The sequence below is a fragment of the Acanthochromis polyacanthus genome, chromosome 19 (genome assembly GCF_021347895.1).
Source record: "Acanthochromis polyacanthus isolate Apoly-LR-REF ecotype Palm Island chromosome 19, KAUST_Apoly_ChrSc, whole genome shotgun sequence".
In the NCBI taxonomy this organism is placed as follows: domain Eukaryota; kingdom Metazoa; phylum Chordata; class Actinopteri; family Pomacentridae; genus Acanthochromis; species Acanthochromis polyacanthus.
The window spans coordinates 5,449,344-5,473,212 of record NC_067131.1 but is presented as its reverse complement, the minus strand read 5'-3'; the positions used below and the strand labels follow the sequence as shown (position 1 = coordinate 5,473,212).

General features: G+C 38.7%; 2 protein-coding genes across 2 annotated transcripts in view; one reads left to right on the top strand and one right to left on the bottom strand.

Moving 5' to 3' along the window:
• LOC110954653 (ankyrin-3-like) overlaps nucleotides 1-23,869 on the top strand; it is a 185,263-nt gene that overhangs the window by 52,384 nt on the left and 109,010 nt on the right.
• Nucleotides 11,079-18,233, bottom strand: LOC110954664 (microfibril-associated glycoprotein 4-like). Its single transcript, XM_051939498.1, has 6 exons — nucleotides 18,082-18,233; nucleotides 16,095-16,286; nucleotides 15,191-15,287; nucleotides 13,848-14,015; nucleotides 13,399-13,707; nucleotides 11,079-12,681 (listed from the first exon to the last, which is right to left on the bottom strand). The coding sequence occupies exons 1-5, from the start codon at nucleotides 18,085-18,087 to the stop codon at nucleotides 13,442-13,444; spliced, it is 729 nt and encodes a 242-aa protein (XP_051795458.1). The 5' UTR covers nucleotides 18,088-18,233; the 3' UTR covers nucleotides 11,079-12,681; nucleotides 13,399-13,441.

Below are 23,869 nucleotides of genomic sequence, written 5' to 3'. Positions count from 1 at the left end.
CAGGCTTTTATATCACTTAAAATACTTAAATTGACTCATTTATTTATCTGAAATGAAGTTTTTTTTACGGTGAAACATGATGTGAAAATGAGCTAAATGAGTAAAAATACTGATTAGAATTAGAATCAACGTTAATTTAACAGCTTTTTGTCTTCAAATGAGCTTTGAACTCATAAATCTGCACAAATCCCATGTTGTATTTTTAGTATAGTTGATATTTAAACCAAATCTGCCATTTTTTCTGCCACTTACAGCCTGTTTTTTCTACTTTTAAGGTTCTTTTTAAACGTGTTTCATTTTGCTTTTTCCAGATTTGAGAATCTATGCTCCTTTAAAATCCACCACAGTCGTAAAATATTGATTGCATGTTTAGTATAGTTGATATTTAAACTAAATCTGTCATTTTTCCGCTTATTAAACTAATTCTTTTTTGACTTTTACTGGTTTTAAAATATGTTTAGTTTAGTTTTTGCTTTAATCAGAGAATGTTGCACATTTTTCTCAAAAAAATAAAGAAAAAATGATCAAATATTCCTGTCAGTCAGCAAACTAGTTAATTTTATGATGGTTTTAGCTCAAATCGGAGCATTTTCTGTAAGATTTGATAAAAACACCAGTTAATTTAACAACATTTTGTCTTTGAATGAGCTTTAAACTCATAAATTCAAACCAAATCTGTAATTTATCTGCTAATTAAACTCTATTTTTATGCTTTTATTGGTTTATTGTTTTATTTAGTTGTTTTTTTTTTCCAGATTTGAGAATCTATGTTCCTCTAAAATCCAGCCCAGTCTTTAAATATTGCTCTAAAAGCAGCAGTTTGTGTTTATTTTGTGCTCCGTGTTGCATCGGTTGTGTTGAGCAACGACTGCAGCAGGAGATGATGTGAAATCACAACGAGTTTCAGTCTGAGAGCATTCCAGGCTCTGAGTTTCTGACATTGACGAATCTGTGGAGGAGGTTTGACCTTGACAGTTGACGGTGACGCCGTGAAGGCAACAGGTTGCCGTGGCGTGTTGCCGTGGCGTGTTGCCGTGGCGTGTTGGGTGACATCATGTTTGTGTCTGAGAGCAGATATCAGTTGTCCTCGGATCACTGGAGGTAAATCTATAAACTCCGTCTGCTGGACACCAGGGAGCAAAACATCTCCTCCTCGGTTACACTCATTTATTTATTTCCCTCGTCTCTCTTTCCTTCGTGTCATTAATCTTCCTCGTTCTGTCTCTTCACCTGACAGTGTTGATTAAACAGATTCTGTATTTTCCTGAACCCCCATTTTTACTCACTGTTGGTTCATTTTTCTCTAAAATATAAAATCCTGCAGCTCTAAAGAAACAGAACAGCCACGAGTAGGAGCAGAGAGAACTTAAAAATGTATTTTATGCAGCATGGTGGAGTTATACCAGGCTTTGCAAAAGTTCTGTTACACTCGGTTTCATGATCTATAGAGACGTTTACATGTCGGAGTGAAAAATTCCTTTAAACACAATGAAAGTTCTACCTTATAGGCAGGTGTCATTAATACAAATTTGTTCTCCGGTGACAGTTCTTACCAATATTGGGGAAAAAAAGAAAACGGTGTTCAACCTTTTCAGTTACACGGCCTGCAGTTCAGCCCAGTTCAGATGAAAAGTCACAGAACTTTTGACTGTTGGCTTTGTGGTTGCATCAAGGAGTGCAGATCTTTTAGTTTTAACAGAATCTGAGTGTTGTGTTCATTCTTGACAAATGTAAGATATTTTATTTTATTTACACAGCCTGCAGTTTATACGAAAGTCCCGGAATTTTTGTCACATGACCATTAATTGCACCCGACTAGCTAATGACTTTATGTTTGCATGACGGAGTGGAGAATTTTATGTTTTTGACAGAATGTGATTATTACAAACTTTATTTTTTGATTTATTTTTATTTTAAAATTGGAATAAAGTGATTTTGGTGCAATTTTAGGCTTAGATTTAGTTAATTTTATTGACGAAATTGTACGTCAAACATGATTAGTTAAATTTTAATTGAACTACTTTGTTGGTTTTCTTAAACTCGAAACCAACAGATTTCCAGGATGAATCCGATATCTAAAGGTATTTTATTCATTTTCAGCTGGATCAACCTGATAGAAACTGCTCAGCTTAACTTATTTAATATTTACTGAATGTTTATTCGTCTCTAGAAGATTCGTGTGAAATCAGTCGTTTGTGTTCCTGCATTTGGTTCAAAAAGATGGACATAATTTTGAATCTTCTTTTAGTCCTAATAACCAGTAATAGCTTGGATTATGGCGTGAAATGGATCCTGTTTTCTACATGTCTGAGAGTGTTTGTGGCTGATATCTGAGACGGAGGGCAGATCAGAGGTCGAATGAAGCCGTCTGGAGTCGTGGAATCGCTAAAATGTCCGAAGTGATGAAAGAAAACCAGCAGGAGACGAGAATCGCTGCCAAAACTCCAACTGGCTGGACTGTTTTCCTCACACTTTCCTGCCCTCAGGCCAGCTTGGTCGCACGATGATTTCTGCCAGATCTGAGCCAAAAACTAAATGAAACACTTTGGAGGTTAAATTTTTATATAAAGGATTCTGACGCAGAAAAAAAACACCCCCAGACTGCAGGTTAAACGCTGCCATGTTTGTGTTTTCAGCAGAAACGTAGCAGCTAATCAGTCCCCTCCTAATGAACAAGTCCATCAGATTACCCACAATGCAACAGTCGATCCGCCGGCCGAAAAAAATAACTGACAGAGATGTTGTTGTTTCTCTGCTTCAGGAAGATTCTTGGACACACGAATAAATTAATTTAAAATATAACTGCAAGCAAACTGAAGCTGTTTCCTGTGATTTGAAATAATAATAAAGCACCAGAACGGCCAAAGAAAGAACAATATTTACGAAGATGAGACAACAGTTTGTGCACTAACTAAACTAAATGTGATGCAACTTGTTAGATTCTGAGGTGCTTGAAGGTGTTTTTTTTAATGTTGAAGAGCAGAAAACTAAACTGAGCTAAATGCTTCTAAACCTGGAGCTGTTTCTGGCTGTTTGTCGTGCACGTTTTTCCTCCCTGTTTTTCTCTGTAATCTAAAGTACTACACGTCTATGGAAACAGAACAACCATAGCTAGATGTAGAGAGAACTAAAACATGTTGTTTGTGCAGAATAAAAAAGTTACAGTGCCATAAATCATTGCTTGAGGATGACAGCTGATTCTGCATCACAGACTGCGACGGTCGGAGTTTAATGTGCGACGTTATGGTGAAGCAGTTGTAGACGAACTGCAGGAAACTATGCAGAAAGTACGTGATTCTTGAGCCGGGCAGCTCCTGAATCTGTCTTAGTTTTACACCAACAACAGTTAAAGTTCTTCAGAAGGTTCAAGCCCCTCTATTTTCGGCTTTATACAAATGGTTTGCAGTTAACGCAGCATTTCTGGACACCCAGAATGAACTGCGCAGCTGCTTCTGTAGCGACTGAATGTGCAGCGTTGAATCTGCGTCCTGGTTTCTGCCTCCATCCTCTGATCTTCTTAGTTTGTGTCTTTTTCTGTTCTAGTCTTTGATTTTTTTTAGGCTACTGTTGCATTCATGTGAAAATGAAAATTTCCCTCGAAATCATGGTTAAACTTGGCATTAGAACACTTTATTTTCGGCTTTTCATGCTAATTTTAGGTCACAAACCTGCCTGAGCTGCTGTACTGCAGTAACTCAGTGGAGACTAGAAGCTTCTCTGTATGTTTAACTTGTGTTCTAAGGTTTTAAGAAGGGTTATACCTTATATTTGTATGTTTTTTTTTTGTGGAAAAAACACAGAAATACACAATTTTCTAACAGAAATACCAATCTTTCTCCAGTTTCAGCCTCTCACATGCTAATATTTAATGGTTTTCTTCATCTTTTGCACAAGAAACGCTGTGTCTTTGGATTTTAGACCACTAAAATGGCAATCTTTCTCTCATTTTAGCCTCTCAAAAGTTAATATTTGATGCTTTTTTATAATGTTATGCAAGTGATAACTCTCTATCTTTGGATTTTGGGCTGAATAGATAAAATCATAGTTAAAACTTAGCATTATTTCACTGTTTTGATTCTAACTTTGAAGCTGGTGCTGTGTTTATGTGAAAACTAAATTAAATTTTCCTCTCAAAACACAATTCTGGTGCAGTCCAATCCTCGTAGCTTCAGTAGAAAGCAGCTGGACTTTTTTTGTTAAGATTCTTGAAGACGTTTCATCTTCACCCGAGCAGCTTTTCCAGTTCAGTTTCTACCGAAGCTCCAGGATTAACGTGACTTGGATGACTGAGAATCTCCTCAGGATGGAGTTCAGTTGTAATTTTGCAATCATGATGGTTTGATATCTGGATGTGTAATTAAAAAAAAAAAAAAGAAGAAGAAGCTGCAGCCGCTAAATGAGAAAGCTGTGAATCAATCTGTGGCTTAATGTGAAAATAAGACGTGAAGGTCTGAGGGAGACGTCTGCTATTCCAGCAGGAGGAGGAGGGAAAGTGCTGCTTCTTCTCAGGTTTATTTTTGGGAAGGACTCGATTCTTTCTCTTTTTTTTTTAATGTGCCGTCGCTCTGCTCGTCTCTCTTTATCCTCCATCGATGCCTCCCTTCCTCTCTGCATCACGTCTGTCAGCTGGCAGGAGGCTGCATTGTTCCGCCACACTTCTGCTTCTGGAGGGGGGAGGAAACGCACAAAAACACACGCAACACACACATAATACACACACACACACACACACACTCCGTCCCCAGTGACCAGGCATTGTACCACATAATCCCCCTGACGCTTATTTAAGCCAAGATTCACATTTGAAGCCTCGTCCTCGCTCTTCAACCAGTTTCATCTCTTTGTCCTCCAGTAAAAACCTGCTACCATTAAAATATCCACTCCTTGTTGTCTCACCCAGCTCCTGCTTCAAATTCATACATGTGCGCACGTGTTTTAAGGTTTTAAGAAGGGTAGTAGTGACTGTTTGCAGCAGTAATGCATTTTTACCTTTAGTTTTTTGTAGAAGGCTGCAGAAAAGAATTTTTTTTTCAATCAAAGAGGCCAATTTTTTTTTTTACATTTCCAGCCTCTCATATGCTAATATTTGATGCTTTTCTTCATTTTCTGCAAGATGAAACTCTTTATCGTTGGGGTTTAGGCTGTTCTTTTTATCACAGCAAATCAAATAAATTGTGTGAGCTGTTGGGCTGCAGTCACTCAAAGGAGATGAGAAGCTTCTCTGAGCACAGAAGCTTTAAATTCATACATTTGTGCACATTTTTGAAGGTGTTAAGGTTAGTATTGTCTGTTTGCAGGAAAAATATTACTCAAATATGTCTTTACCTTCTCTTTTTTGTATAAAACTGGAGAAACACTTTTTTTTCCCCAATCAAAGATGCCAATTTTTCTACAATTACAGCTAATATTTGATGCTTTTCTTCATTTTCGGCCAGAGGAAACTCTTTATCTTGTGGTTTTGGGCTGTATGGATAAAACTGTTGTTAAAACTTGACATTTCACCAAATTATTTTACTCTTTTTGTGGTGATTTTCAGTCACAAACCTGTCTGAGCTGCTGTACTGCAGTAACTCAGTGGAGACTAGAAGCTTCTCTGTGCACAGATGCTTTAAATTCATGTTGTAAGATTTTTAGAAGGGTTATGCCCTATGTTTATATGTTTTTTTGTAGCGAAATTACAGAAATGCACAATTGTCTAACAGAAACTCCGATCTTTCTCCAGTTTCAGTCTCTCACATGCTGATATTTGATGTTTTTCTCCGTCTTCCGCACAGAAAAACTCTGCATCTTCGGGGTTTGGGCTGTTTTTTTATGACACTAAATCAAGAAATTGTAGAAATTTGCATTCCTTCTGTCTCTTGCTTCTGACCTAATTTCATCCAATCTTCAATCAATTTATCAGTCAATCAGTTTTGTCCCCTGAAGGCGTTTTGCTGAAATCAGAGAGACGCTGTATGTGAAGCTATGAATCGACCAAGAAATGACAGAAAGCTGGAATAGACAAACTTATCAGACAAATGCAAAGTGATCTATGAGGTAATATGAATGTTTTAAAGAGGCTACAATAAAATCTGACATCACTCTGAAGCGAGCAGCCGAACAGAGGAGAGAAATCATGAATTATAGAGCGACTCCATCACAGAACCGCAGCCAGAGCAGAGATGTGGCGAAGCTTCGTGTTCTCAGGGTTTCATGTTGAGGGGAACACGGCTGTAGAAGAAGGGGGTTGCCGAGCTGGAGGATTGGTGCAGAGGCTGGCAAGCGCTGTGATTGGTGGAGGGGTTGGTGGGGATGCGGGGGAAGGAAGAGGTAACATAGAACACATCCCTGCAGAAAGAGATATGGAGGAAGAAACGAATCAAACGGGAATGAAGTGGGGGGGTTAGAGAGGAGACAGGCTGTTGGAGAGGCAGGGGAAAGGAGGGAAGAGTGGGCTGGAAGAGATGGAGAAGATGGCTCGGCCTTTTATCCTGCAGCCTCTGCAGTGGAGGATCGACTCAGAACTGGGACAGTCCATTCATTTATTCAGCACACAGCAGCATCTCAGCAGATTTAACCCATCCCCAACCGTTTTCACCCACCGCTCCGTTGCTGTTGTTCCTCCGTCTGCTGGCTCAGATTAGCGTTGAGCTCATCTCGATGCTGAATGTGTTTCTAGGTGTGCAGATTCCACAGGCAGAGCTGTTTTTGTGATTCTTGCGGCTCGCATTAAATTCATATTCTGCGATTTGTGCAGAAAGATGTTTGATATTTAGTGAGTTAGCTGTTTTAGATGGCATGACTCAGCTTTATTCGCCCTCTGCTCCTGATTCAGATGTTTCAGTCCAGGTTTTTCCCCTAAACATGGACCTCCAGGGACCTCCTGCACCTTCTGGTAGCTCAGAACGTCTTAATCAATCATTATGATAAGCAGGAAGTAACCCTGAGAACACTGGCGACCGCTTGTGGTCGTGTGAATAAATGCAGGAAAAATTTACATAACATAGGAGTGGAGCTTTGTAACATGGTTACCATAGTGACGGGATGTATTTTAATACAAAACATGAATATTTATTTATATTTAATCTAATGCATACATTTAACCAAACAGTTTTGGTGCTTGAACTTAACTTAGTGTGCCTAAACTCAATCAAGTATGTTGGGCCTTAAATGTAACCAGGTACTTGTGCTGCCAAAACTTTACCAAGTAGTTCTGTTGTCTCAGCTTAGCCAGGTATTTTTGCACATAAACTTAACCAAATACTTTTGGTGCCAACATTTTATTTAGTTGCTTTGGTTCCTAAACTGAACCAGCTAGTTTCTGATGCATAAACTCAACTGTGCAGTTTTACTGCTTCAACTTAATTAAGAAGTTTTGATGCCTAAAAATAACCAAGTAGTGTCGATGCTTTAACTTAATGAAGTCATTTTGGTGATTAAACCTTTTCAAGTAGTTTTGGTACCTAAAGTTAACCAAGTATATTTAGTGCCAAAACATATAAAGGTAGTTTTGGGGCAAAAACTTGACTAAGTAGTTTTATAATCTCGACTTAACAAGGAGTTTTGCTGCCTTGATTTAATCAAGAACTTGTAGTGCCTAAAGTTAACCAAGTATATTTATCCCTAAACTTAGCCAGGCACGTTTGATACCAAGTAGTTTTGGAGTCTAAACTTAATCAAAAAGTTTTAGACATTAAACTTACCAATACTGTTTTAGTACCTAAGTATATTCAACTTAACCAAGAAGTTTTAACCCTAAAAAAGCCGGGACAGAGTATTCTCGGCTCAACACGTGTGACTTGTTTATGATTGCTAATCAACATAAAATATGCACACACCCCTATGTTTAAGTCGACCAATGGTAAGATATAAACATTGGCCCCAAATTTGCTTATTTCAAACGATAAAGCCGTACAAGCCGTTATAACGAAGCCGCAATTACGAAGCTTTTATTGGGGCCGCGTACCGTAAATACACACCCGTGCCAGGCGAAATTCACAATGGCGAAGGTCTACGACAATGCGACCTCGCAAGACTTGATCGATATTTTTATGGATTAGGTGGTTTTTAGTATATGTTTTAGTATATGTACTTCTCCAGAAACATGGCCTTGTAAGGGTTAAAGCCTGAATTTTATTAAGTAATTTTTGCATCTTTAAACTTAAGAACGTTTAGCTGCTAAACTTTAGCCAGTAGTAGTTAACCAACACTAACTGAAAATGCAAATAAACACAACGTGAAAGCAGCGAGTGGAAGTCAACGTAAGTGGAATACTTCAAATTATATCTGTGGTCCAGGATGTGATTCTGTTGTCAGATTTATCTGAAGCAGTAATTTCATCAGATCTGCTGAATGTCGGCTGCAGCGGAGCGATGGATGGAAATGTTTCACATTCTGGTTCCTTCATGGATTCAATAATCAGAAGCACACAGAAGGTATAATACTAAATCTATGGGTTAAATAAATCCACCGTCTGAATCTCTGGTGTCTGTGAGGAGGCAGAGCGGTGGGATTATGGGATGTTTGGAGGCTGAGCTCTCAGTGGGCGAGGTGTTGATCCGTGGCTTCAGTCCAGCTCAGAGTCACGACTCAGACAGGAAGTGGCATAGAGACCCCGATGTTTTCTGAAGGTGGATCGGACGTTTTGAAGGAGATGTTTGTGGATCAGAGACGGTTCACTGGAACATGTTTTACCTTCTGGTGTTTATAGAAGAGGCAGAGGAGAGCAGGAAGGGTTGGTTTATGTGTTTAGGCAACAAAAAGAATCCAGTTCATGTGTGGAGACGGCAAAATTAAAGCCGCAAATCCATCTTCAATGTGTTTATTCCTGTTATACGTTTTAACCCTCTCAACTCTGAAGCATTTCCTGCCTTTTTCACATTTTTTCCTCTTAATTTAACACAGCATTATGGAAACAGAACAACCATGAAGGAGGAGAAAGAACCCAGAAATGTCTGAGGATACCATAAAACATCAAAAAGAAACCGCCAAAGTTACATTTCTTTTGTAACATGCACAATGCTTTTTTGTACTTATAAGATATTACCAATATGGGGGGAAAACTGTGGCTCTACATGTTATAGATATTTTAATTTATTTTAATTACACTGCCTGCAGTTCAGCTGAAAAGCCCCATAATGTTTTCGTTGGTTTCCGATAAATCAGTGAGGATTTCTTGGATGCGTTCAGGGACCGAGGATTTTTTTGGTTTTCACATTATCTGATTACAACAAATGACTGATTATTGGCAAAATTGTAAACAAGACACATATAATAAAGAAGTTTTACTCAAGTATCATGATTTTCTTTGTAGGTTTGCTTCATTTTGGCTAAAAAAATGTTATTATTTCTATTTTAATTGAATTAATTCATTACATTTCTTGTACAACGTTATTTTTTCCTTTTAATGACTTCATGGTTGCTCTGAGAAATGTAGAATTTTTTGTTTTTGACCTATTTTAATTACTACAGGCTCTTTATTTTTGGCAAATCTTTAATGAGACGTGTAAAATAAAATAAAGGGATTTTGATTAAATTAAATCTGAAGCTTAGATTTGGTTACATGGTTAATTAAAGTACCAGAAAATACGACAATTCTTTCTGATTTTACTGTTCCTTGCCGTAATACATAATGTAATTTTGCTTCTTAAATATGAGGATTTATTTCTTTGGTTTGTCTGATGATTTAAAATTGATTATTTTCGTACAACTGTTTGGACTAAACTTCACTTTAAGCTTCTTACCCGGCGTTTTTTTTTTTTTTTTTGTTATTTCCACTAATAAATGATCCGATGGAAGCCCAACAGCTTCCTTCTTTTCATCTGTGTCCTTCTTAAGAAAACTGGCAGCTTAGAGTCATCTTTTTATTATCTATGGGAGATTCTGTGGGCGTTTCACCGCACTAAGCTCCTCACAATCCTTCCCTCTAAGCTCAATCCTCGTCGTCTTTAAATCAGTTTCTAGTGAGACAATGAGACAAGAGAAAAAGACTCTAAAGACAGAGGTGAAGAAAATCTGCAGGAAAACCGAGTGTTGCTTCGCCTCTTAAACATCATGACGTAAAATGAGACGAATTAATCCGTTGATGAGCAAGTTAGAAGCCTTGAAAATACTCAAATGTAGTCACATTTGCAGATTTTTTCACATTGCATTAATTATCTTACATTTAGATCCAATTAAATTAAAAAAAATTAGCTCCTGGTGTTTTTTTCTGATTTTAACTCATTTTCACACAGAGGAAAAGCTAAAAACGTGATGATTCTAAGGCGAATTCTGCAGCTAAAAGAAGACTTTTTAACATTTCTGTACTGTTCAGCTCAGATAATCAAAGTTTAACTCACTAAATCATGTCTCTCTGTTCAATTCTTACCAAATTATGTCCAGAAACGACAGAAACAGGCAGGCAGACATGATGTTTGACAGCAGATTTTCAAATATCAGTGACTTTTCCTCCTCTACATGTGCCATAATCCATAATTTGCTAAAAAATAATAACAGTTTAAGAGCGTAGGATGTTAAAAGGGCCGGTGGAGAGTCGACAGAGAGCGGAAACAGCCTCGCCGACGTCGGACAAATGCCTAAAGTGCTTTATTGATTTACTGAACATTTCCTTAATTAGACTCTGTGAGCTGGAAAACTGAAGGTTTCTGTTCAGGCTGTTGTTGTTTGTGTCACTTTATCTGGTTGTTTGACATGGAAATGACAGAATTTATCACTAAAAATGTAAAGTTTCACACTGATGCCTTAAAACAGTGAAATAATTATTGTATAAATGCTGAATGCAACTCTGTGAAAACAGCATAAATACAGCTAGAAGCAGAGAAAAAAGAAAAAGACAAAATTTTTGTCACATGACTGTCGGTTGTAAATGAGGTCCTGATAGATTCACGAATACGGTGAGAAATGGAGAATTTTTTCTTTTTACAGAATCTGATCTAACTAAACTTTATTCTGTCTTGTTTTGTTTAAAGTTTTTTAATTTGCTGTCATTAAAGTGGAAAGAAACAAGAAAAACAGTTGAATCTCAGAAGCTGGAATCTGAGAATTTTGACTTTTTTAAAAAAACAAATTGACTCAAACTGATAAATTATGGAGCGAAATAGTTGCAGAATTATTTATTGGTTGACAGCTGACAGATCAGTTGTTGCAGGATTCGTTTCTAGTTGGAAAAACATGAATCTTCGTGTTTTCAGTCTTAATTTATTCATGACCAGTGTCCATCTATCAGAGGAGATCAGCTGACCTTCTTTAGCTTTTCACCAGGATCCATCTTCAGGTGTTTCTGCTCCACATTTCTACATCCGATCCGTCTGATGTCACCGGCTTCCGTCCAATGAGAGATGAGCAGAGCCGCTCTGCAGACCAATGAGGTGGAGGCGTAAAGAATGCTTCCTCACGTCTGGAGTTTCCCTCTAAAACACGCTAAAAACACGTCCCGGTTGGTGACTCGGTCTGAGTTTTTATCCTCCTCCATCTGGATCTGGGAGCTGTGAGGAGACTGCAGAGGCCAGGCAGCCAATCAGATCGCAGCACTTCACAGCGACACACAAACAGGCTGCTTCCTCCTTCATCAGTGTGGATTCAGTCATTTAAAAACAGGCTGCTTCCTCCTCCATCAGTGTGGATTCAGTCATTCACAGAACACCGAACGATGCAGGACAAACACCTAGAATCCGTTAAATTATGTGACGAAGAACTGACTCTAGTTCTGTACAATCAAACCACAACCGAGACAGGTATTTCCTCTCGTTTCTGCTTAAAGACGCCACATTTATGCACGATTTCCTCCTATTTAGCTTCCCTTTGCTGCTGCAGTTGGTGCAGTTCAGCTCTCAGACCAGCAGGGACCAATAGAGGACCTGGAAGTTAGCAGAGTTCAGAGCTTCCACCGTCCCAGATGTGGTTTTTCTAGTCGACACTGTTGGTTTGTTTTGTGCATCACACTCAGAAAGACTCCAGAATAGTTTCTGTAGATGCAAAGTAGCTAAATATCTCAAATTAGAACCCTGTTGCCTTCAGAATTTTTATTTTTTGTCACAACAGAGTTTCAACTATTACTTGATCACCAGATAATCAATTATCCGTCTCATTTTTTAAGTAAAAACATCAAACATCACCTGGTTTCAGTTTCTCAAATGTTGCTTTTCTTTGTCATAAATGGCTGGTGATACTGGAACGTTTAGTCCAGAAAACCTAAATAATCAGCTAAAAGAGACTAAAAATGTGTGTTTAAGTGGGAGGATGTTGGGGTGGATGGATGGGTCAGAAAACCAGCAGGCTTTAAGGCAGGAAGTGACTGCTTGTTTCCCATTTTCAGCTGTCAACACTCATTTGTTGATTAGTTTCTTGATTATTCTATCACCCGCTAGTCTGTAAGATGTGAGAAAATAGTGAAAAATGTTCATTCGTGTTCCTTAAATATGTTGTTTTTTTCCAAAACCCTAAGATAATGTATGTTGGGGTGGATGGAGCGGTCAGAAAACCACCAAGCTGGAAACTAGGATGTTGATGGTGGAGTTTAAAGGCTAGAAAACTTAAATAATGAGCTAAAAGAGACTAACAATATGTGTTTCAGTGGGAGGATGTTGGGGTGGATGGATGGGTCAGAAAACCAGCAGGCTTTAAGGCAGGAAGTGACCGTTTGTTTCCCATTTTCAGCGGTCAACACTCTTCTCTTTCTTGATTAATCCATCACCTGCTAGTCTGTAAAAAGTGAGAAAATAGTGAAAAATGTTCAGTAGTGTTCTTTAAATATCTTGTTTTGTCCATAGAGGAGGAAAGAAACCAGGAAATATTCACATTTTAGAAGCTGGAATCGGAGAATTTCAACTTTTTTTCAATAAAGATGCCTTAAACTGATGATCAGAATGGTTGCAGCTCTATAATATTATTTTTTCTGGATGTAAATAAGATGCATCATAATCGGGAACAACAGTCGATGCCAGATTTTGGGGGGGTTTTGTCCGCTGACATTTATTCGACTCGTAGTAAAACCCAAACAGCTGCACTAGTTGGTAACGTCGTATGCTTCACATTCAGACCTTATAGATTAATGCAGCTGTTGACGAGAAAATCCATCCCATGATGTAAAACCGACCCGTGAAATTTTAGGAGCTGCTGTTGCCATGGTAACCCCCTCGTCTCCCTCCTCCTCCTGTCATAAAACACTGAAGACGGATCATTAAACTCTGAGTGAAATGAGTCTGGTGGGTTGACGCTGATGCTGGGGAGCAGCAAGAGATTCCTCACAATCGATCGATTAATCAGTCAATAAAAAACAAAAAAACAGCAACACGTCAAAATTCTTTGATTCCAGCTTCCTGAATAGGAATTTTTTCTGGTTTCTTTCCTCTTTTGCATCATTAAACTGAATATTTTTGACATTTGAAAGTTTCCATAGACTTCTCTTCTTCATCTTACCTGACACAAAACTCTACCAGGCTTCAGGTATCGCTGTGGTCCCTCAACCAGTTTGTGGTGGAGGGTTCACTGGTCTAATCTTCATTGTCATGGTTTTCAGGGAGTAGTCAAGGCCTTTAAAAGTTTTCCACATAACACCAGCTGCACGGGGTGAAGGCCCCCAGGCATAGATGCCGTTTGGGTTGGCGTGGAAGCATCCCCCATACCAGAATGCTCCATAGGCCGACATGGCGCAGTTTGAACCATGACCATCTTGGTCTTTGTCAATGGTGGTGAACTTACGCCCATTGTGGTATGTCAGAGAGTCTCCTAATGGGGGAAAACAATCCAGGAAGCGCTGCTGAATACAAACTACAAACATTTTTTAAAAACAGTCTTCAAAGGACTGTTAGCTTCAGTACAGTTTAGTCACACTGAGGAGATAAAAACGGGAAATGAAAGTGTCCAACCTGCCGCCCCATTGAGGAAACTCCCCAGATTTAGCTTGTATCCCTCCGACTCTGGACCCACAGAGAAAGAAGCGTAAGCGGCAAAGACTTTCTGACCCTCAAAGTCTTCCATGTCGACCCTCAGCTCGTAGGTCTTGGACTGGGTCAGCAGGTGCATCGTCTCCAGGCCTGGAAGATAATCATGGAACATCTGAAATTAATGTTTTAGTTGGAGGCACAAGTGGGGCTGATGTTGGCCTTGCATCACCCACGTACGACAACATCCAAACTAGGAAATACAGAGAAGATTACTTCATGTTTTGATAGTAGTAACGCTAATCACTTAATTGCATTGATATATTAATGGATTAAAAATGTTTACCAGTAACAATGTATTGTGTGTTCGCTGTAGGACCCGGCTGCTTCTTACTGTTTAATACTGCAGTAACCAGAGGATGCAGTCAGTCAGATGGTGGGCAGTTTATATTGGCAAATGGAGAGTGCTGTGGAGGTTTTGTTAGCAAAGGAGCACCAACACAAAGACTTATGTGAAGTTTAATGACCTCTTGCCAGAACTCAAGTGTTTCAGTGAAACCTTAACTGACCCCAATCCTGATCCAAGACATTGGCTTAGGAATGTCCAGATCAGTTTAATTTTGCCACAATCCCATTAAAGTCATTCAGCATTTAGCATCTTCTAATACTGTGTCCGAGTCTGATACCATTTTCTGGGACGATACACAACTGATGAATTGTAGATTAGCTGCAGTATACATTTGCACCACCAGGTGGAGCTTCTTACTGCTTAATACTGTAGCAACCAGTAGAGGCAGTCACTCAGACTATAAAGGGCTCTGTGGTGGTAAGCAAAGAACATTGTGGAAATTAAGATCGCAACGGGGCACCGTGGCAAAGACTTCTGTGAGGCTAAATGACCTCTGGCCAGAATTCAAGTGTTTCCATGGTAGCTTAACTGGCCCAGTCCTGATCCAAGATGTTGGTTTGGGCCTCCCTAATTTAGAACCTGCAGTAGGAATGTTCGGATCAGCCCAAATTCAATTTACATCATTTAGTAGTTAGTATCTGCTCATACTGAATCCCAATCAGATACCATTTTCTGAGACGATAACTCAAGTATCGTAGATTAGCTGTAGTACCTGGTTGTACTTCTTATTGAGTACATAGTGGGAATTTAGTAAGCAAAGGGACACCAACACAAAGACTTGTGTGGCAGCACCAAGGTCCTATTATCACACTTGAACTTGTTTAATAGTTTAACATTTATGAGTTACTTGTAAATCTGTGCAATTGAAAGAAGTGCAGCAGAAGCAGCTTCATCGCTTTATAAATAATTTCTGTCGTACCCAGCCAGTACTCTCCGGCAGCGCTGCCAAATCCGGCTTTGTAATCATCCCACTTCCTGTAGAAGTTCACTGTGCCGTCTTGTCTCCTCTGAAGAACCTGGTAGTAGACACAAGTTCAACAAACAGGAACGTCAATGGAAGAGAAATGACAAAATTCACATTTATATGCAACCTACAAAGTTAGAGCCCAGCTAGTGGACATAATGGAGCATTTAGCAGCTAAAAAGTCAGATCTTCTCCTTCAAAAGACCAAACAATGAGCAAAAATGTGAGCTAACAATAAGTTAAATGTGTCATATGTGGAATATTTAAGCACATTTATGAAGAGTTAGCCTTTCTTTCGGAAGTAGTTGAGCTTTTAGTAGCTGAACAGTTGAATATTTTCCTTCATGAGACTAAAAAGGAGAGCTAACCATGAAATAAATGTGTCATGCATGGAATCTTTAGCATCTTTCTGCCCATTTCTTTGGTTTTGTCTCTGAAAATTTAACTGTTTTGCTTACTTCTGGAGTTCCAATTGGTTTCCAGAACGTGTTTTCAATAATAAAACTTACATTTATATGCTACCTGCAAAGTTAAAGTCAAGCATTTGGATGTAGTGGAGCATTTAGCGGCTAAACATTCGCATATTTTCTTCCATGAGACCAAAACTGAGCAATAAACAGGAGCGAATATTGAATTAACAGTGTCATACGTGGAGTATTTTATCATATTTCTACTTTTTTCTGCTCGTTGTTTTGATTTTACATTTGGCAACTTAAATATTTTGCATCTTCCTTGAGTTCCCGTTGGTTTCTAGCGGCTATGAAAGCATTTAGCAGCTGTACAGTCAAATATTTTCCCTTAAGAGACCAAAAGAGTTGACAGTAAGCTGGATGAGCTCGGCTGCTTCCTCCCTCCTCACCGTCCACTTTTCTGCAGAGCTGTCGTCCTTGCTCATGTCGCAGTACACCTGCACAGGTGAGGTGGGGCCTGCAGGGTAGATGGTGTAAACTCCGTCCAGACCCGATCCGGCTTTGTAGATGTCGCTGCAGTCGGTGGGCAGAGAGGACGGACGAGCAGCGAGCGGCAGCAGCAACAAGAAGACGAGTCTGAGCTGCAGCAGAAAAAACACCAGAGACACGACTTCCTGCTTTATTCCACCTTTAGCTTCAAACCGCTGCTAAACTGCGGAGAAATTAATTCCTTTACAGTAATTTTAATTCACTGTCATTTTAATGATTTTCAATATTTTTTTCAATTTCTAGATAAAATAATAGAATAGAATGGTTAATTAAAAAATGTAATTACTCCGCGGTGGAGTTATGTGACGATCAGCATTGGTTTGTCTTCAGGGGCTTTTGGTTTCCGTCCACAAGCTTCAAGTTGAATATTTGACCCTTCTATTTACAAAATTGGTGCAATTTAACTAAATTAGTTGTCATACTTACAGACTAGTTCCTTCATTTATGGGGTTTGAGTCAGGACTTAGAGGAGACCAGTATAAAACCTTCCTTCTAGCCTGATTGAACCGTTTCTCTACCACTTCAGTTGTGTGTTTGGGGTCATTGTCTTGTTAAATAAGATCCAACCTTCTGCTGATGGTTTTAGGGTTTTATTCATGATTGTGGCGAGAATCTTCCTGTTTTTATCATTACTCCACTAAGGAGGCAGAGCCTCAGCGGTGTTATGTGGTTATCACCACTGGTCTGTTCGTCTGTCTGTTTGTCTGTCTGTCTGTTAGCAACATTACTCAAAAACAGACTAACGGATTTGGATGAAATTTTCAAGGAAGGTCAGAAATGATACAAGGACCAAGTGATTAGATTTTGGCAGTGATGCAGCTTATAGTCTGGATCCATGGATTTGTTCAAGATTTCTGTATCACTGCCAGATAGCGGCCCAGCGGCACTGTAACCATGACAACAAGTGAACACTACATCAGCTGATTGTGATCCTACTATAAATCCAACACTGAGGACTTATCAGGACTTATCCATCAGAAATGATACAAGGAACAACTGATTAAATTGGGGGGTGTTTCTGAGTCCCATTAATTCCTGTCGCCCGCTGCATATTTAGGTCACGTGATTTGGTATCATACATAACATACACCTGCAAACATAACATACACCTGCTTTTTTTGTGGGTACATCTATATTAAATGGACACATTCTATGATGCCGTGATTTCTGATCATCAGTAACTGATAAATAAATACTGCATTTCTGATAATGCAATGTGGGGGAATGAGCAGCCTTGGAGGAGGACTGCATTCTCTGAGTGCTTTTCTTATTTCCACATTGATTGGAAAAAAATAAATAACCGTAATAGTTTTAGTATTTATTAAGCTGAAAATGTCATTAATGTCATTATTTTCTCAAATATTTCTTATTATTTGGATTGAAAAAAGCTTTGACAAATGGCAAGTCGTTTTATATTTTTAAAAAAAACGTAATATTGCTGTTGCATGTCTGTGAATCCGGCTGTATCTGGTTTAGATTCAGTGCCAAGTTCAGGAGCCGTTAACGGAGGATCGAGCTGTAATCTGCTGGTTCACGGTCAGAATAGATCCGTCCTCCTCCTATCTTTAGATGTTTGGGTCCTGCAGTGAACTTGGTCCTGATTGGATTACTGCACCACTCTGTCCTCTCTCTTTCAGGAAGGCAGTGGGAGGTTTAAACGGGATCGTTTTGTAGAATTTGCACATTCTAGGTATCGAGGAATCGCCCAAAGCAGTCTCTGAGGCTGTTTGCAGCGTTTCAGGGAATCGATCAAATGATTTATCTCCAGCAAAAATTCAGGCAAATCAGAAACGGTCGAGCAGAAATTGTTCTAAAAACGTGATGATTTTGGTTCTATTTAAAATAAAATAAAATCATCACTAAAACTCTGCATGTTCTGTTACTTACCGTCATTTTTCAGCAGCCAATGAAGACACTTCTATGTCCAGACTCTGTAAAGTTCATTAAAATGGAAGCAGTTTATCTTCAGACGTCTAGAAAGGAAAATGTGTTTCCAACTAGATCAGATTCTTTTATATCGGTTCTACGCTGGTTGTTGCATCATGCAGTATTTTCCCTCATTTAATAATTAACACGGCGTTTATTTACTGCCTCACTCTGTCAACACTGGAAGGACATTAAATACACTCAAACTATTAGAGTGATTCCAGAAATTCCTGTTTTTCTTTGTTATTTTGTCATTTTAATGACGTCTGTTTTTGGGAATCCCCTGAAGTTCTAGTGTCCTGAAGCTCCCACTGTCTGTCTCCATGCAGTTTATTTTTATCGTTCAGCAGTCAGAATTTAAATCCATAACTGAAACTAAACTAGTTAAATGAGTTAGTTTTGTCCTGTGGTTACTCTATGCAAACCTAAGATAAGATAAGAGAAAATACAAATAAAATGATATAAAACAAGACGACATGGTCATCAATATCCCCCGCCACATGTGATGTCTATCAGTCTATATCCAAAATAGTGATCAAGGGCCATAACTCTGTTAAATATTATCGCACAGGTCTCATTGTCGAGCTTTTCGAACACACTAAATTTCGTGATCCTAGCTGTAATAGTTTCTGAGAAAAGCTGTCCCCTTCATCTCGGACGGACGGACGGACGGACGGATGGACGGACGGAGGCCAAACCCATATCCCCCTTTTCCACTTCGTGGAGGCGGGGGATAATAAAAATATCTAAAATAAGATACAGAAAAAGTACAACAGACATTCAGCAACATTCAGTTTAACCCTCGTGTCGTCCTGCGGGTCAAAATTGACCCGTTTAAAAGTTTGAAAATGTGGAAACAAAAAATATTTTCACACTGAAACTTTTGATGTCCACATTTTCAACATTTTTGTGAAGTTTTTGAACATTTTTTGGTGGAAATTTTTTTTTCGAAATTCGCTGGATTTTGGTTTATTTTTATGTGAATGTTCTTAAATAAAATATTAGAAGTTTTACTTATATGTAATGACTTTAGATATTTTTAGGATTTTCTGAAGATTTTTACTCATTTTTTGAAAATATTTACAAGAATTTTCTTGCCAAATTTGGGGGATTTTTTTTTAAATAAAACTTTTAAGGTAAACTTTTAAGGAATAATTGGAAATTTCTTCTTGAAAGTTTTTGCAAATTTGGGGAATTTTTTTGCTGAATTTTTGGAATTTTTCAGGCAAGGAAACAGTATTTTTTTGGTGCCTGTAAATGAGGACAGCAGGAGGGTTAAAATCATCTTCTTGGTTTTTCATTTGAATCCACAGCCGTTGTTGTGAGGATCTTTAATTATCTGAGTCTCTGAGTTTCTCTCTGTGTGATCCCTCGTCGCTCTGAGAGTTAGTTTGAGATTAACTCATCGTCCCTCCCACCAGCTCTGGACTTTCTCAGGTATTTTTAGCCTCTCTCTCCCTCTCTCTCTCTCTCTCTCTCTCTCTCTCTCTCTCTCTCTCTCTCTCTCTCTCTCTCTCTCACTCACCCTTCAGACAGCCCTCCCCTCCCCTCTCCCTCCCCCATCCCTCCCATAGCGTCCGGCTGTGGGGCAGTGAATGAGTTCAGGTTTCTCTCTGAGCTGCAGAGAACATGGCAGTGGAGGAGGCGGCAGAATATCTGGCAGAAGTAAGTGTTTGCTTTAGAGCTTCCTCCTCGGAGCTTCTGCTGCAGGGTTCAGGGATGCTGAGGTTAGCTGGAGGATGTTGGACGGTCGCAGAGACAACTCAGTCTGCTGCACCACTAATGCTGCAGTGTGGTGGTGGTGGTGTGTGTGTGTGTGTGTGAGGATGTGTGTTTTCAGTCTGTAACTGCTTCCCTGTTCTGGCTGCACGTGTCTTTATATCCTGCAAATTGCGTTGATCCAGGGTTGATGCAGTTTCATGTTGGTGTGAATGGAGACACCTGACCTTGGCTGGTGGCGCATGCTCCGTTTGTTGGTAGAAAGAGCTCAAACTGAGGCTAAAAAACTACAAACTAGAGGAAAAACAGTGAGATTAATGCTGGAAATAGACGCTGTAATGTGGGAATTTTCTCAGATTCAAGTCAAAAAGCTGTCCTTGTAATGATACCTGGTGATACGTGATCCACGCTCTGCAGTGTTTCCTCTTTAGGAACCAAAACATAACCCTCATATGAGCTAATATGAGCAAAACAGCATCAAAAATATGCACTGTCATGTCATAAAATTACACTTTAGGTCTGGAAAAGTGGCTGTTAAATGTTGTTAATGCACAAAAGCTACATTTTACAATAAAAAAAAAATCAAACCTGCAGAAAAAACTGCAAAAAAAATCTGCAATGTCATGTCACAAAATGACAGTTTGGCTTTCGAAAAGTGTCTAAAAATTCTTTAATCTTGGTTACAGAAGTGGAAAAGCTGTCCTTGTAATGAAACCTGGTGATACGTGATCCACGCTCTGCAGTATTTCCTCTTAAGGAACCAAACAACAGCTTCATGAAGGATTTAACTCAGATATGAACTCAGATTTGCTCATATTTCTAAAAAAAAATGCAGAAAAAAAACAGCAAAAAAATCTGCTCTGTCATGTTATAAAATGACAGTTTTCTTTTGAGAGAGTGTCTGTTAACATCACTTAGGCACCAAAACTACACTAATGTGGTCAAATCTGCAAAAAAAGCAAACAAAAAAAACCCTTCCTGCTTTAAAATGCCTTTCATTGAATTCTCTGCAGCTCGAGCACACCAGCTTACCTACAAATCCACTTAAAGGCTGCCATTAGCTGCATATTTCACTCATGATGCACAGAAAAAAACACCACACGGATGCGTTAATGAGGTAAAAAAGTAGATTTTCAGTGGATAAAAGCAGTAAATGAGGCAAAAACAAAGACTTTATGATGTAAATGTGGGGAAGCTGTGAGTCCAGTGCAGACATAAATATATAAAAACAGGAATGTGAGCAATAAAGAGCCCTGGAGGCCGTTCAGCTACAGAATTAGAATCGATAAAAACGTCTTCACGTTGAAATGAATAGTTCCTGTCCTCCTCAGGTTGCTGCAGCTCCAGTTCTTCATCACTATTTTCTTTTATTCCATCATCCTGTCGCCACATCGCAGCTTAAAAACATTTATTCTCTTCCGATCCTGCAGTAAACTCAATATTTGTGTTTCTCAGACCGACAGAACGAGCAATTTATGACATTTTACAGCTTGAAAAACAACTGATTGTTCAAGAAAATAAAACACAGGTAACAGATTTGTTCATCTGGAAACATGTGGGACAGGAAGTAATAAACCTCTGCAGGACATTTTGATGATATTTTCTTTCTTGTTTCTGTTTTATTTGGGCACAAATAGGGTCAGATTTATAGATTTCGCTGTGAAACTTCTCCAGCTGATGACTTACAACAAGGCTAAGACTTTCTGTGTTACACATTTTCTAAAAATTAATGTTTAAATATGCAAATGAGGTATTAAATATCTTAAAATGTCTTCATTTGCAGCAATTTCCAGAACAGAAATCGGAATTTTGAGTAAACCAGCTTCAAAATTATTTTATTGGTGGACATATCTCCATAAATCAGAAAATAAAATGAACAGCCAGAAAAAAAAAAAATCAATGTCTGACTCATTTTTAGGTATATAATGATCTGTGTGTAAAATATGAATACACCAGTCTTTAAAAACTTTCAGAATATAGTAAATAAGAATAAAACTGGAATGTTTGTTGCAGCTGAAGAGGAAATTTCTGGCAAAAAAACTCCAATTTGAGAAAACAGCTTGAAAGATATGCTTTATAATTGAAATCTCTGCATGCAAATAGATTAAAAGTAGTCAAAAAATGTGTAAAAGTGCATTTTTTTATTTCCACTAGTCTGTAAATAAACATAATATGGAAGAAAAATACACCAAAATCCAAAATGTCCACGTTTTGAATGTTTACGTGAACAAAATCACCTTAAATGGGTCCAAACTCACGGTTTTAATCTTGTTTTTGTGTGATTGAGTTCAACCTGAAGGCGTGAGGTCAGTTTATGGTAACCTCAGAGTGTCGCTCCACTGGTCCTTTATTTATCCTCCAGAGATATGCTGGGAATGCTACGGTCTTTTTCCAGAGCACACTCATACGCTACACGCATTCCAACACGGAGCTGCAGCCGAACACGATGACGTACCGCCGAGCATCTAGAGCAGCAGAAAGCACATCTGAGACACTTCTACACAGAAAACTGGAGTTTCGAGCACAAAAGCACAGAGTTTTAAATCATATCTGCAGATTAAAGTCATTTTTTTATTACGAGAGTTGTTTTTCTACTTTGTTTAGTGGAGATTTTATGAAAAAGCAACACTTAAGACATATTTCAATGCCAAAGTATAATTTTAGATAACAAAAGTAAAGATTTTTGTGTGTTTTTGTTGCTGTTCAGCACTATGGTATTTAAAAAGCAGAATTCTTTCTACCTTGTTAAGTGTAGTTTTAGTGTACAAACAATATTTAACACTTTTTACACAGTTTTTAAAAGCAAAACTGTCATTTTATAACACAACAGTGCTGAATTTTTAAATTTTTTTTGGCAGGTTTGACAAATTCTGTAAAAGCCGAGCTCCTATCTGCAGGTTGAAGTGACTTTCTATTACAAGGGTTGTTTTTCTGCCTCGTTAAGTGGAGTTTTTATGCAAAGCAATACTTAAAAGACATTTTCAAAAGCCAAATTGTAGTTTTTAGGTGGGTTTTTGTTGGGCAAATTTGCAAATAATACGAATATCTAGTTAATTTCTGTGTGCGCTTTTTGTAAAATTTGTGAAACTTGCCAAAAAAAAAGCAAAAAATCAGTACTGTGGCGTTAAAAATTTCAATTGTTTCTGCCTTGTGACATGTAGTTTTAGTGTACAAGCAATATTTAACACTTTTTAAAACAGTTTTTAATAGCAAAACTGTCATTTTATAACACAACATTACTAATTTTTACTGGGGTTTTTTGCAGTATTTGAAGTGTTTTCTAAAGATGTTATCTGTCGTGTCTTCGGCTTGTTTGTCCGTCATATGGTGAGAACCTTAAAGGCTGAGACAGGTTGCAGTCAGGAAAGACGTGTTTTTGTTGTCGTCAGATGAGAATCTTCTGGTGTCGGGACTACAAACCTGGGAAACGCTCTGCTGGGCTTCAGAGCTCTTTTAAGACGCCGACGCTTTGAATCCTGATAACGCTTTGAGTTACGAGCTGCCGAGCTGCTGCCACTGTTAATTTGAAAGGTTTGGCAGCGAGCCTTAAAACCTGCTCAGGGATTAAAGAACCTCCTCAGAACTCTGGATCGGTTCAGATTTATAAAGCAGCAGCAGCAGAAAGAATCACAGTAAGTCTGAAGCATCTTAATTTTAAGAATAGGGACAAATTCTGCAGGTTATCACCCACATTTTTATTCAAGATTTGCTATTTTCAACCGTTTCTGGGACTTAACAACTGTTCTCTGTTTCCAAATATGATTATTTTCTGATTGATGTCCTCCAGTATGACAGTAAACTGAAAATCTTTGGATTATGGACAAACCAGGACATTTTTCACCCTTTTCTGACATTTTGTGTGTCCACTTATTTTGGATGGAAACATGTAACATGCTAGCCTAGCCGCTCTGGACCCAGGTCTGAAGACGCAAGGGTCTAGCAACTCTCGACAGGGAGGGAGGCGGGCTAAAAGGTTGTCTTTCAAATCACTCTGCAGCAGTTGGGTAGGTATACAACCAATCAGCGCAAC